This window comes from Aricia agestis, chromosome 22 (assembly GCF_905147365.1).
Source record: "Aricia agestis chromosome 22, ilAriAges1.1, whole genome shotgun sequence".
NCBI classification, from domain to species: domain Eukaryota; kingdom Metazoa; phylum Arthropoda; class Insecta; order Lepidoptera; family Lycaenidae; genus Aricia; species Aricia agestis.
The window spans coordinates 7,224,566-7,240,753 of NC_056427.1; the positions used below are offsets into that span (position 1 = coordinate 7,224,566).

General features: G+C 37.3%; 2 protein-coding genes across 6 annotated transcripts in view; both read right to left on the reverse strand.

Annotated features, from left to right (window-relative positions):
- The window catches only part of LOC121738196 (mitogen-activated protein kinase kinase kinase kinase 5), a 41,603-nt gene extending 40,565 nt beyond the window's left edge, over window positions 1-1,038 (reverse strand). For all 4 annotated transcript variants that reach the window (XM_042130112.1, XM_042130111.1, XM_042130110.1 and 1 more), the window contains exon 1: window positions 802-1,038. In XM_042130112.1, the coding sequence (XP_041986046.1) occupies window positions 802-912 (111 nt within the window). In that variant the 5' untranslated portion in view covers window positions 913-1,038. The remainder of the gene's footprint in view (window positions 1-801) is intronic.
- Window positions 1,039-6,324: 5,286 nt separating this feature from the next.
- The window catches only part of LOC121738195 (ribosomal protein S6 kinase alpha-5-like), a 109,181-nt gene continuing 99,317 nt past the window's right edge, over window positions 6,325-16,188 (reverse strand). For both annotated transcript variants that reach the window (XM_042130107.1, XM_042130108.1), the window contains exons 17-18: window positions 9,885-10,030; window positions 6,325-8,155 (exon numbers count right to left, since the gene is read on the reverse strand). In XM_042130107.1, the coding sequence (XP_041986041.1) occupies window positions 7,262-8,155; window positions 9,885-10,030 (1,040 nt within the window). In that variant the 3' untranslated portion in view covers window positions 6,325-7,261. The remainder of the gene's footprint in view (window positions 8,156-9,884; window positions 10,031-16,188) is intronic.

Sequence of the window (16,188 nt, forward strand, 5' to 3'; positions counted from 1 at the left end):
TATGTCTCGGTGACCGTATGGGGCGTGATGAATTAAAAAACTGCAACATTATGACCAAATCCAAACTTCGATGTTGACATAGACACATGTTGGGAAAAGAAGTGTCATAAGAAGGCCCCACTATGTTTTTGTTTTGGGGCCATTTTGTACTTCATTTTAAATCTGAAATTGATGTAGACGACATAACTTTTTCCTTGTTAAGATTAAATCTATCATTAGTAGTAGTTCTATCGTGTAGTCTACTCTGAAATATTTTTTATCAAAATAACAATAATTTTGAAATATTTATCACTTCAAAATTGATAATTCGTTACCACTCCAACAAATTGTATCTTTTGTTTGAAGTAACTTGGTAATATGAGACGTAACCTTATATTTTTATGTGTAACTACAGAGAAAAGATAAGTATAAATGTATTAAATATGTACGGTTTAATTTAAACTAAAACAATGTTGTGAAATTAGAAGGTGGGTAATTAGTAGAATTATTTTAAATTAGGAAAACTTTTTTTTTTACACAATGTAGAGTGATGACAAAGAAATCGCTATTGTACACCTGTCTAAATAATCATCGAGTGCCAAGGTCATGTTGTTAATTAAAAATATGCTAGAAAGGACCCAATGTGAGTTATAAAACTCATCGTAGCGAGCCAAATTGTTCCGACCAAATCATACAGTATGCACGCGACGGTACAAAATACCGTTATGGACTAATTCCGTGACATCGTCGTCGCACCAGTTAACAAAATAAGAGGTGGACGATAACAAAAAAGATAAAAAATATACTTTTATGGCCCCCTACCTTGTACACATCCCCATAGGTCCCTGAGCCAATTCTCTGTATGAGTTCGTACTCATCTTGGGGGTTTCTGCGCGATATATCCGAACTCAACACACCACCACTATGCGCCATAATAACTAGCGTGCACTAATTTAATATTTATTTACACTTTCATCTTATTATTCACATAATTAAAAACTGAAAAACGTCGACAAATTAATTATTTTTTTCTACAACAAACTCGACAGTCGACATCTCCACTTGACATCTGACACCACAGACTACATATTCTTACGTCAGTGGACAGTCATCGCAAGTCAGTGTTGCCAGTTTTATGGATTTTAATAGGTAACGCCCTTTTTAGGGTTCCGTACCCAAAGGGTATAAAAAACGGGACCCTATTACTGAGACTGAGACAATGTCTGTCCGTCTGTCTGTCTGTCTCCAGGCTGTAACTCAAGAGCCGCTATAGCTAGACTTCTGAAATCTTTACAAATTATGTATTTCTGATGCCGCTATAACAACAAATACTAAAAGCAAAATAAAATTAATATTTAAGGGGGGCTCCCATACAACAAACGTAATTTTTTTGGTCTTCTCGTTATCCATGGCAACATATAGACACTTAAAATTTTCATAAAATCCTCAATTATATGTGTACTTTAATATTAAATAATAAAATTAAAATAAAATAAATAATTAAGGGGGGCTCCCATACAAAATCACAATTTTTTCCTTATTTTCGCTCATAACGGCTCGGAACTTTTCGTGGGCGAGTCCGACTCGCACTTGGCCGATTATTTATTCTGAGGGTCTTTGTGATTCTTCGTTTCAGAATTTGATGAAATAATGGAGGGAAATATTAATATCATAAGTACCTAATCTTAAACCTTTTCAGGTATAATATTTACTTATTCTGCGTATATTATAGTTAGTGAATGTGATGAATCATGAGTCATGTACTCATGTCACTCATGAGTCATGACGTATCACGTATACGTTGTATCATTATTTTAGCCACTTTTTCTAGTGAAAGTTGAATATTATTTATGACCATAAACCTATAATGCTAAGTATATATTAAGTCTATGTTTATGACCATACAAAGCAAAACAACAGCGTCCATTATAACTGCCCAAACACGTTTGTCAACAGCTTTATGAGCTATCTAAGGCTAAAGGAGTGAGCACACTGATACGGGCCGTGCCGGGGCTCATCGCAAAAATCCGCCTCCATACAATTTGTATGGAAGCGGATGCGCATCTCGCACACTGTGTCGGGGCGCAGCGGATTTCCGCACGCTGAGCCCCGGCACGGCCCGTCTCAGTGTGGTCACTCCTTAATATAGCTTTATTCAAAGACATAGGAAACTTTATTCAATTCATTTTTTAATCGATAACTAAAAAAGAAGGCTCTATGTTCGTTTATGTAGCTAGGAAGAATTAAAAAAAGAGGATTTTACTTTTAAGTATTTACCAGTCCTTTCTTTGCTCTGTAAATCTTGCCAAGTATTTTAGGTGTACCATGTATAATAGAGGTATAAGTACTACGAATAATAAAAACTAAGGAAAAGTAACTCCGTCAAAAAACATGCTCCACAATACTTGTCAAAAAAGTGTACCTTAGGTACACATTTCAATACATTTGCAATATTTAGGTGACCTTGAGCGGTACTAGGCTGACGTTGCATGACAGAACAAAAGGAACCAAATTTAAAACGGTAATAGGGACCGTGCAGAAACTATAGAGGGCGTCGTAATTCGACAGCAGCGACACGATGCGAGTAAAAGAAGTAACTTGTGAGTGACTTTGGCTTCGCATTCTCTTTGACCCCGGCTAGTTTATAAGTGTTTTAGACTATTAAATTATTTAATACTTACACTTCCAAGTGACCACATGCGGCTGCGAGAACAACAACCCAAGAATCCGCGATGGTAGGAATTAGGATTAAAGTAAAATACTAGACGACGCCCGCAACTCCGTTGCGCCAAAAATCATTTATAGCGCGAGAGCCGTACATCCTCTCGGGATAAAAAGTATCCTATGTCCTTTCCTGGGGCTCGAAGTAAATCCATACCAAATTTCAGCAAAATTGGTTTAGTGGTTTGGGCGTGAAGTGCTAACAGAGAGACACACTTTCGCATTTATAATATTGAGTATGGATGAGTTTCTAACCGTAAACAAAGAACGAAAGCATGAATAAAAATGTATAAAGCTTATCTAGTTATCTAAGAAAATATCTGAAAAAGTAATTACTTAGTAGCATCCATCAGCATAGAAAGTAAAAACTTGATAATTATTGCAATAAAATAATGAATATGCAAAAATACTTATATAATAATTACTGAAAATGCTTGTGGATTAATAGAATAAAACAAGTTCACTAAAATAAATGCTTTTATTTCATCAACCTTCTGCGATTCGCTCGATACCATCTTCACAACTTTTGTCTGTCAGTGTCACTATTTTTAACTAATTTCAGTCTGGACCTCATCAGTGCAAACACCATATAAGTATTCTTTAAATAACACACAAAGACTGCACTATAATCTTTTTCCTACTTGAAGACTGCACTATAATCTTTTACCTTTTGAGAACCAACACTTTGACAAGGTGGCTCAACTTACTATCCTCAGTGCTGAATTCCTGGCAGGACTTCTCAAGATTATCCTTACTTTTCATGCAAATTTATGCTAATTAAATGAGCGGTGCTTATGTATGTATATCAATTTAGATGGAAGCTAGTTTGGATGTTTACTGAAAGAAGCAACGGTTATAGGTTAGGTTCATATTGTGTTCATCAAAAATGAATTTACGTTTATAATCTACAAAATTCAGTGTTTTTACGAGTCTACACATAACATTCATGGAACATTTTTAATGCTATGTTTTTACCGGCTTTTATCCATTTCTTTCGTTTTTCAATAAGCCAAGGCATGTTTCATCTGCACTTTTGGCAGAAAAATAGTAAAATTTTACATCGTTCGATTTGCCTTTATTTTTCTTGTATGTATTAGAACATCCGGGAATACGACAATGCACGAAAACACTCAAATTTCTCAAGAAATCTTAAAATTTTCTGTAGCTTGACTAGAGCTTGACAATAAAATTTTCGTGAAAGTTTCGGCTACTCGTCACTAGTGGCAGTGTCATCGCTCTGCACGGTCCCTATATACTTAGTACGGGAGTTACCATTTTTTTAGTTTTTATTATTCGTAGTATAAGTATGACTTTTAAAACGACATTTAAAGTGTGTATTTTCCACGCTTTTAACGCAGCAGCTAACGATTTCAGTTTGAGGCACAGTCGCTTAGATATTTCATACAACACACTACGGGAGAATAAAACATTACATAAAGTTAAAATGGTATATTTATTACAATCCAACATCCATCGATTCTCATTACAAAATCCATAACACCCCCAACTTCTAACAGTTATTATAAAATTATATATTTTTCTTTTGGTACAATTGTTAAGTGCACTTTTTTAATACCACATATGTGATGAAAGGCTATTTTAAGCTTGGAAATTTACAATTTCCTTACGCTGTGGCCACTTTGTCAAAAAACGCGGATATGGGAAAAAAATTCTAGCACACATAGATAAGGCCATAATAATTATATGGTCGCTGTTAAGCATGTGTGTATTTAACCCACAAAAAATTTTGGTTGAGTTATGAATGCAGTCTTGTTCTAAAATCTAAATGATCTAAAGAACATGACTGCATTCATAACTTAATACGTAATTTCTTTATGGGATAATACACAAATGCTTAACAAAGTCCATATAAATAAGAATGAAATGCCATGTGATGTAAAATTATAACCGAAACTAATTGTGTTTCAACTGACTGAGAATAAAAGAAAGAGATGTAAATAGTAGTAAATGTCATTGAACTGAAGTTATGACTGTAAAATTCGTAAAAGAGCGAAACTACGTAACGCGAATATTCGACAATGTGACCGTAGCATTATTGGCTTGAGACTTCGTTAGTCCATACCATAGACTGTAATTTCATAGACAATATAGTCTACGGTCCCTCCCAATTTTAAATGTACACGACAAATTGAAGGTAGTTTATTATTTTTCAATTCTAAACACCTTCAAATCAGCAAGTAACATTCCACGGTCAGGGAAGGATGATACATTTTTTACATGAAACATATAATTTTTATAATTTTATAAAGGTCAATGAGTTGATCAATCGCTATATTATATCTATTTTTTAATCAACAGATATACATAAGTACAATATCGTTGTGCAATATTTTTATACAATTACATATTTAATATAGCTTTCATTTTATTTTAATTTTTATAGTTATAGTAACAATATACATTGTCTTTCAATACAGGAAATTAAGAGTAAGTTAATTGAGAGACGTGATACATACAAATCGCATAAAATAATTTTACAAAGTACATATTGTAATACAAACAGTATAACCTATATGTATGTTATAATATATACATATGTTATATTATACACGGCAAACATATCAACTCATTGACCAAATCAATCAAATAAAATTTCAAGTCACATCTCTGCACTTACACAAACGATAATACCACAGGTACTTTTGAAATTTGTAATTGAAGACATAACAAGTCAATTTATACGTATTTTTTATAGAATTTATTGCTATATAAGTTCAATGAAGCTGGCAACATCGAATACGAGAGTGTACAGCCGATTCAAAAATAAATTATTAAAAAAACAATGTGTCAAATCGAATCTTAAAAAAGCACGATCGGAAACGTTGCCACATTAAAAGAAGCTAAAAAGAGATAGAAAATGCGGAGTGAGAGTGAAAGAAACATCTAGTACCCGATGCAGCTCAAACCACTGTGAATCAACAGTGACATGTTCAAACTTCAAACACCAATGATATGCCCAATTACAAATGGCGCTGAGATTTTTTTAATAATATTCAATCTGCCACCGATTTTGTACTAAACTAACTCTATTTACACACTTTATTTGGTAAAAGCGCTTAACAACGATGTAAGAACGAAACAATTTGCAAAATATAGTTTTTTTTTTCTTTTAAACTAAGGGATTTAATTTCTAAAGAATTCAACATACATCCTTTGGCACTCTTACCGAAACATCTAGAGTCCAGATGACGCAGCTTACGCGCGAATGACATGTTCTATTTTTAAATGGCCACCTTAAGTATTTGCCATCAGTGTTGCCATATTCAAAAATTGACAAGACGTCATTTATCATATTTCGCGCGTATTTTACGTATTCTGGACAAGAACTAAAACGCATGGAAGGTTAATATACCGATTACAAGAGAAGAAAAAAACAAATTTACAAATTTAGCCTATTACAAACTATACCAAATATACACACGCGCGCATTCGGACGGAACCCAGCATTTAGTTGTCATAAATCAAAATTTTAAACGATACTGTGTCGCGGCAAACATTGTTTTGCCATAAAATGATTTTCCGTTTTCCTGCTTTTCTTTTGAAGTTTTTTCTGATTTTTTTTTCTATAGACCTCACGGAGCCCGAGACCTTTCCAACGAATGCAAAACTGTGGAAATCGGTTCGTGCGTTCTAGAGTTATAGCGTCAGGAAGGTAAACCCGACTTAATGGAGAAACGCCTGGGAATTTTTGGCGCTAATGGCCATTTATCTATGTATATAGATGTTTTTACAGGAAGTCTATGGGCATTTGACCATCTCTAGCCATAAAAGAAAACCACTATTGACACTATGATTTGCGCAGTTGTCTACAGTAAGACTTATTATGTCTACGGTAGCCTGCATTTGTGCATCACAAGGCTGCATAAAACATTTTGTATTATGCAGCCATAATAGAAGAATTTAGAAATTAATAAATTATCTACACACTATTTTATAACTGAACACATTTTTTATAATTTTTAGATCATCTACCATACATATTTTGAGCACTGTATGTTTCCATTAAATATAATAATGTACGAATAATTGTTTATAAGTTGACTAAAACGCGTCCCATTTTATTATAAATTTTATGAGCAGGGCCGCCATTTCTTTATCTGACGCACGCCTGCCTGTGCACGTAAGCAGCCTGGCTAAGCGCCATGAGCCATCTGTTTTTTTTTATCTAATCAGATAATATTTGACATAGGATTTTTAAACCAGAAAAGAACGCAAGCCTTAACTAACAACTAAATCGCTGATCATCCGTAAGCGCCATTGAACTAAATTGAGACAAAAACTCATAAAATTTCTCACCCACTCATTAAGCTACATTTAAATATCTAAATAACCAAAAAATTATCACTAATGGTAAAGAAAAATTAACTCATCGAAGACGAAAACGAAAAATTTTAGAACTCGGAACGCTATAGTGTATATAACTTACTCTTTGAATAAATAATTTCTTTCACTACACTAGACGAAGCAAATCACTATTTGTCTTGTCATCGCTAGCAACACTGCACATAGTTTTTACTGCTAGCAACACTTAGGAACGTATTCACCTTCTGTTTCTAGCGCGGGTCACACGGACGGGGTTCTTCTTGGCTTTGGGTTTCGTCTTTTTTATCTTCTTATTTTTGGTTGATTTGGTACTCTCTACGGACTTGACTCGTCTGTCCGACTCGATAGATAGATTTGGTACTACATTCTTGATCTCAGACGGTGATAGTGAGATCTCCATTCTTCTCCGTCTCGATCTGGTGATTCTAACATTCTGAGTTTCTGGCTCCGGTTTTGGTATGTTCCGTTTCGCTTTGACCACCTTACGTTTCTCTACTTCGCTGCTCTTTCTACTCTGTCTCCCGTTCTGTCCTTTCTCTCTCAGCACCGGAGTCACGGTCTCTTCGTGTTTCCGTTTTCTGGTGGCTCGGGTAACAATTGTCTTATCATTCTCTATCGACTCATTAGTGTTCTTCTCCTCTGGAACTTTCCTTGGTCGTCCTCTACCCCGTTTGACCGGACTCTTCTCCGGGGTATTCTTCTTCGATGACCGTGTATCAATCTTCCTTCTTTTACTCGGGACCGGTGATTTAGATTTAGTTTTCCTAGTCGTCTTCGGGAACGCAACCTCGGTACCTTCTAGGCCTTGGCTGCTCTCTATATAGATATAATCATCTAGCTTAGACCGGTTCTTACCGTATGTCTTCTCGACGGGTTTCACCGATGGTATATCGTCATCCTCCATATCTTCTGGTGACTTCATGGTAGCGTTGATGAGTTCTACATCATTGTCTATAGAGTTCTTATTGTTGAGTCGACTTGTCAGGTTGCTAATTGTATCGAGTAGGGATACCTCCTTGTCTTCCGTCTGTGAGGTCCCAGGTTCGGATCCGGTAGATAGTCGCTGCTTGTTTTTGTAACGCCGCTTGTACAACTCCGCTTTGGTCATATCCTGAAAGATAAAAGAATATTATAAATAAACGATTTACTTATACTGTACTCGGCAAAACTCCCTGTCTAAAACTTGTCATTTTCTATATAAACCACGATTGACAGTGAAGTGCCAGATGTTGTCACTCGCGGCTTTGTATGGAAAATGACAAGTTTTTGACAGGGAATCAATGACCACTACCGCCATGTTTTGCCGAGTACAGTATAGAAACTTCTGTTCGCGGCGAATGAATCAAAAGAATCAGACACATTCACTGCTGTGAATCAAGACTCGCGGGGCTAAAATGGTCATAGAATTAGAACATTAGAAAAGGCATTCCATACAATCGTCAGCGCGAAAATGTGTCACCCTCGAAATGAGTGAGCTCACTCATCTGAGAGCAGTGTGCCTTAGGACGCGGTAACAGCCGGACGTGTTTAATTCATTAATTACCGCGTTGTTTTTCGCTACATTTCGCCCCAGAATGTGCAGAATGTGCAGAGTCGTCGTGTGCCTTCCGACAGTGCAGTAACAACACGAGGAATACGAATAAAGCCAAAGGTGTAATATTTCACACGTTATTACGAAGATTTTATTAATATTCAAATTATAGTCTTCCATTTTAAGAGAAAAATCAAAGCGAAGCGTAAAATGAGCGAGTATTACTGTAAGACAAAAAAGGACGACAATATTTTCTCGATACACATTTTGCATGCAAAAACATTGCTACAGTTTTGACGACATACGACGTATCTAAGTATTTTGATATCGTTGAAAATGGTCACATTTAGCAATTCCTCTCAATCAATTCAGCAAATGAATTGTCAAAACTGTCAAACTGACAAATGTCAAATTAGTACGAATTACTAGATATGAATTGCAAGCACACTTGCATTTTGCGATTTTAAAAGAATGAATCATAACATGATTCATAATATAATTCTTCAAAGCGACCATTTTAGCCCCGCTGATCGCGTATTTGCTGTTGCAGTTTGAGAAGCAAAGAACTCTGCTATCGCTAACGTTGCACGTACACGTACGTACCGGACGTATTCGCTGCGTGTCCGTCTCACCTCGAAGCCGCTCGCTTATCGCTAGTATTATAAGGCCGTAAGAGGTTCAAAGGGGGTGTACAAAAGTTATTCTTCTCGCTAATCTAACAGACCCAAAGCCTATAAGACCTATCCCCTCCCTCTCAACAATCATCAACTCACCGCCCACGCCGGTCTAAAGTAGTGCTAATCCTCGCAAACCCAACTTAGCGCCATCTTTCATTTAGACGTGGGAGAGCCATGCTTCGGCACGAATGGGCCGGCTCGACCGGAGAAATACCACGGGCTCACAGAAAACCGGCGTGAAACAGCGCTTGTGCTGTGTTTCGCCGAGTGAGTGAGTTTACCGGAGGCCCTTCCCTTCCCTACCCTCTCCTATTTCCTTCCCTACCCTGCCCTATTACCCTATTCCCTCTTAAAAGGCCGGCAATGCACCTGCAGCTCCTCTGATGCTGCGAGTGTCCATGGGCGACGGAAGTTGCTTTCCATCAGGTGACCCGCTTGCTCGTTTGCCCCCTTATTTCATAAAAAAGAACTTCCACCAGATTCTTGCTGTTAGAGCTCACATTCCACCCGGGACCTAGCTTACCGATTGCTCCCACCTCCTCGCTAGCCAGCCAGCTCCACAGACAGTAGACTATACACTGGCTTCTCGAGCTGTGGCCAATATAGTGCTCCCCCCCCCCCTCATCACTCACCGCCAGTCTGAAGTTGTGCTCCTCCTCGCTGGTGAGCCCCAGCGCCGCCAGCAGCTCGCTGACGGTCAGCCGCTGCGAGGGCTCCACGGCCAGCAGCCCGGTCACCAACCGCTTGGTGGCGGAGCTGATGTTCTCCCAGCCGGGACCTGAGATAACATGTTATAGGCCATCTACAAGGTTATAATAAAACGAGCTTTTGCCCGCGGCTTCGCCCGCGTTAAAGAAGTATTATTATATACAAACTTTCATCCCCTATTTTAACCCCTTGGAGGTAGAATTGATCAAAATCCTTTCTTAGCGGATGCCTGCGTCATATCATCTACCTGCATGCCTAATTTCAGCCCAATCGGTCCAGTGGTTTGGGCTGTGTGTTGATAGATCACCATGTCGGTCAGTCACCTTTGTGTTTTATTTATATATTTATATTTATATATATATATATATATATATATATATATATATATATATATATATATATATATATATATATATATATATATATATATATATATAATTAAATAATGGGACAAACGCAGGGGACAAATGGACTGAGTCTAGGCGACAGATGTTAGGCGAAATTAATTTAGGCAAATTAAGTCAGAAAAGTTTTTTTTTTGTGCTAATTATAAGAGACACGTACATGATTATACACTCTAAATTATTTTCACTTAGTTTTGTCGCACCATGTGGAGTGTATAGTCAGATCGTCTTTCAAAACGGAAAAACCGTCAGACAAATCCTTTATATATATATATATATATATATATATATATATATATATATATATATATATATATATATATATATATATATATATATATATATATATATATATATATATATATATATATATATATATATATATATATATATAAATAAAACACAAAGGTGACTGACCGACATGGTGATCTATCAACACACAGCCCAAACCACTGGACCGATTGGGCTGAAATTAGGCATGCAGGTAGATGATATGACGCAGGCATCCGCTAAGAAAGGATTTTGATCAATTCTACCTCCAAGGGGTTAAAATAGGGGATGAAAGTTTGTATATAATAATATATATATATATATATATATATATATATATATATATATATATATATATATATATATATATATAAATCGCCGAAGACTTGTTGCGTCTTTTCAAAGTCGAACCCTATGGCGTCTACCATTCCCAATGACTTTTTAATTGTTATTCGTGCGAATATAGTTACATTGCTGTCATGTGAATTCTATTGTCGACGAGAAATTTTGTTTACGTACGAAAATTAGATATTCAATTTCAAATAATTCTCGCTGGTTTTTTGCTTCCGTTCTCGATGGAAATCATGTGACACATTGTATATTTTTGTATTCGTTCCATGCATTTAATCGTTTTTCCTACATCCATTTAAATGTATGGTTATATTGATACCGTATATTGTACTATATTAATTCCATGCATTCTACTAATTAAATGACTCCTTACTATATTTGAGATTATATCGGTACCGTATATTATTTTTTTATGTACGCCATAAACTGTTGAGTTTGTTGCTTCCTCCTAACCTTATATGTTATATCGATACATACATAGGTACCTATATGATAGATCCCAATAAATTCATTGCGTGATGTAGTCTCTGTCTACCCCAATGAGGGACAGGAGTGACGATATGTATGTATAAATAGAGAATCATCCCTCTTTATGAAGTCGATTAAAATGAAATACTTATTTCTATAACTTGGAGTACATAACAGACATTAAAAACAAGTTATCCCTATATTACATAGATTAATTAAATTTTAAATTATAATTAGGTAAGTCCGCTAGGCTAACTAAAAAATATTAAGAATAATTATGATAGATATGATCATTTTATTTATGTGAGCGTGTTTCTTCTGAACTTAAGTATGAACACAAAATAAAACAATTGTTTCGGTAGTAGGTATTTTTAAGTTTTATTGTTTAAAATCAAGTAGGTACAATAATAAACCCATAGTCATAATAATCAAAGTGTCGGACAGATCAAATACACCGAAATAGGAACATAAAAGTAATTTAAGAAATTAACAATTTTAAGAACGACCAGTTGAGAGGCTAATTTACTGTGACATTGACTATAGTTAACTTGTGTATGTAAGCAATACTAGTTTTCAATCGTGGCTCTGCCCACGTGACAAGTTGATAAAATTTAACAAATTGAAATTCGTTATTAGCCGTTTAGGCGTTAAAAAAATAAAACAAAAATGCTTAGAAAAATATTAACCTGAAGAATCACATATCAGACATACCTATCAGTACAAAGTCTCAAAAAAAGGCCCTTTAGGCGTCGAAAAGAAAAATAAAAACGTTTAAAAAATGATTAACGTACCTATCAAAAATAAGATAAAACAGTCCAAAATCTCAAAAAATTACACAACTACACAAAAATTACACAACAATATATATACTTTGTTTGTAAATTTAAATTATGGTTATTATATATAATAGTACCTATTATTTCTGTTTATTTGTTTTGTACAAAAAGAGGACGGTATTTGATTATAATACAAGTTCACAATAATAATAAATTTTTTCGTAAGTAGTTGGTTAACGCGCGCGCGTAAGCAAACACGACGCGACGTTGCGTTCTGTGCTGTGATAGTCATAGTCAATCATGGTTGTCGTGATTGATGTAGATCGTTTCGATCGTTTTTTGTATTGTTTATTGTATCTTCTTCTTCCTAGTCGTATCCTCATGGCTGAGGGACGTGACCACCAAAATTTGCTTTTTGGGATAGGGCTCTCCACTTGTCTCTATTTTTGGCCTGATGAAATGCCTCCTGGAACGTGCAGTCAGCAGCCTTGACAATCGCGTCTGTCCATCGTGTAGCCACTCTGCCTCTGCCTCTTTTCCCCTCTAATTGCCCAGCTAGTATGAGACTCTCAAGATTATTAGGCTCCCGGCGGGCTATGTGGCCAAAAAAGGCAAGTGATCGTTGTAGACAAAGCGTGGACAGGCGGGTGGTAATTTTGAGTTGCTGAAGTATAGACGTGTTGGTCCGGTGTGCGGTCCAAGGGATGCCGAGCATTTTACGCCAGCACCACATTTCAAAAGCGTCAATCTTAGCTCGAGTACGTGCTTTCAGTGTCCATGTCTCGGAGGCATATAAAAATATTGAAAAGATTAGGGAACGCATTAGTGTTATTTTTGTGCTACAATAGATGTTCTTATTCTTCCATATCTTTTCTAAGCGCCCAACCGCAGATTTAGCCATCTGAGCCCGTCGGACAACCTCCCTCTCGCAGTTACCATTGTTGCTAATCAACGATTCCAGGTAGACAAACTCCTCTACGGGTTGGAGATCTTGTAGTAAGGATGTCTTTTGTATTTGGTTCAGCTTATCGACGTACATCAGTTTGGTTTTATTGCGATTGATTTGGAGGCCAAAGTCTCGACTAATCTTTTCGAGCCGCGCTAGAAGTTCAGCAAGTTTCACTTCGCAAGTACTTATAAGCGTGGTGTCGTCAGCGAACCTTAGGTTGTTGAGAAGGTATCCGTTAATTTTAATACCATCCTCCCAATCTTCCAACACTCGACGCATTATATATTCGCCTACGAGGTTGAACAGCTGTGGAGAGAGGATGCAACCCTGTCTGACACCACGCTCTGTAGCAAACGGCTCTGACAGATCATTGTCTAATCGCACCCTTGATCGACCTTCCAGATAGAGGTTTTGTACCAAAAATATGAGATGATCGGGGACGCCCAACTCTCTCATCACCTCCAGCATTTTGGACCAGACGATGCAGTCAAAGGCCTTAGCGTAATTCACAAAACAGAGTACTATTGGGACATTGAATTCTCTGCTCTTTTCTATCAGCTGACGGATGTTTAGGATTTGTTCTCGGGTACCCCTGCCCTTTACGAATCCCGCCTGCTCTTTGGATATCTGTCTAGTTATATAGTGTGCCAATCTGTTGTTTATAACATGGAGAAGAATCTTACTGGCGTGTGAAATTAGTGAGATGGTCCGATAATTTCCACACTTTTTAGTCGACCCTTTCTTATGTAGTGGTATCACGAGAGATTCTGTCCAATCGTCTGGCCACTGTCCTGTTCTCCATACTTTAAGACATATTGAATGCATTACTCTGATTCCACACTTACCCAAGCTCTTAAGCACTTGTGCCTGTATACCATCTCCACCGCAAGCTTTTGTTTTGAGCTTATTTATAGCTGCTTCTACTTCATGGAGAACGATGTCGGGTTCTTTATCTGTAAAATCTAATCTAGTGTCAGGTTCATCAGCGTCATATTTGTACAGGTCTTGGCAGTAGTTCCTCCATCTTGTCATCACTTGGTTCTTGTCTAAAATCAGGTTACCCTTTTCATCTTCTATGTTCCAAGATTTTGATTTTCGTTCCCGTGTCAGAATTTTTACCTTTTGGAACATGTCTCTTGGATGTAGGGTATCAGAGTGTGTTTGTATATCTCTACATATAGAATTGATATATGCATTCTTGTCATGTCTACAGAGACGCTGTACTAGTGAGTCAAGTTCAGAGTATCGCTGTTGTTCTTCCTTTGAACGAATTCCTTCAGTCTTTAGAGCCTTTCTTTGTGCGATTGCCTCCCAAGTGGTCATCCACTCAGATCTAGGGTGTTTTACTTTCCGTCCATTTGTGATTGTTCTAGTTGTCTCTTCTAATGCGGCCTTAAGCTGATTCCATGATGTATTGGCTGAGTCAAATGGGCAATACGTTTCACTGTCCAGTCGAGTTTGTAGTGTGTCCTCAAAAGCTTTCGCTTCTTGTGTTAGAAGAATATTTTTGGATGGTGGAGGCTTTGAAACTACTTTGAGGCGGACTCTGTATTGAACTATTAACAGCTGATGGTCGCTGCCATAATCTGCACCCGGAAAAGTCTTTGAGAGAGTTATGCGCGACTTCCATCTGCTGCTGATTAATATGAAGTCAATCTGATTTTTATGACCTGTTGGCGATCGCCATGTCCATAAGCGTCTTGGATGTTGTTTATATGCCGTGTTAGTTACGAATAGTCCTTTTTCAATGCAAAACTCTAACAACATCTCACCTCGACGGTTGCGGGCTCCTAAGCCGTATTCCCCAATAACATTCCTTAGGTGTTGATCATTATCAGTGTGCCCTATCTTAGCATTAAAGTCTCCCAGGATGATAGTACATTCCTTCTTTGGTAACGCTTTCCAGGTTAATTCTAGCTCGTGGTAAAATTCCTCCATCTCTTCTTCGGTGGCTGCAGTGGTCGGCGCATAGACCTGTACAAAGTTAATTGGGTGTGGATGGGCTGAAATTTTTAAGGATATAATTCTATTGTTGATGGTATTATACCCCAATACCTTGTCTCGTAGCCAGCTAGCAACTATGAAGCCCACACCACTAAAACTATTGTCTTGCCTGTCAGAGTAGATTACCATATTTCCTTCAGGTGTGATGTGGTATCCGTTATCTTTGACATGGGTCTCACTCAATCCTAGTATAGCCAGATTATAGCGCTCCATCTCCGCTTCAACAACTTCGATTTTTCCTGGCCTTAAAAGTCCACGGACATTCCAGGTTCCTATTGTTATTGCCCTTCCCTTGGGTGTTAGTTTGCTAGAGTAAGATGTTATGTTTCCAACTGCAGCCGGTAGCCAATTTCACACCAGTCGGCCCGGAACCAAGCTGGCGCCGAGCGTTAGTCGGGTCGCATGACATCATATTATCTCTGGTGGCGTTCTTAATCATGGTGGTTTTCTTGGGATTATAGTCGCGGTAGTTTCCCGTTGCTTTCCGCGCTAGACTTTTTGAGGGTATTTAGTCCTCAAGGCCACTACTGCCTAGGAGTCAGGTTATCATATCCGCCGCCTGAGACTCGGCGTTGTTACTCGTTTAGCACCACCCGGGGGACACGTGTAGGGTAGTAAAAGGTAATTCCTACGGACGCGAGTAACCACCGCCCCCGTTTATTGTATCAAGTTTGATTAATTTTAAACATTGATTTGATTTGTAATCTAATTTTAATTGCCTGAAATGTAAAATCAGCGATATGCGATCAGTAGTTGGGAAAGAGTCCGGTGGCCTTAACACAGGTTATACTGTAACCTAGCTAAGCTGCCGGTTGCGATCTTAACATTCTAATATAAAAAAACCATTGAAAATAAAATAATTTGCATGTTGTAATAGTCTAGATTAAGGTTTTTATGTTATCGAGCTGAATAAAAGTACATTATTATTATTATAAGTATGCCATCACAGTTACTATAAATCTTGTCAAGGGTGTCGATTTATGAATGAAGAAAGTCAAGATTAAAA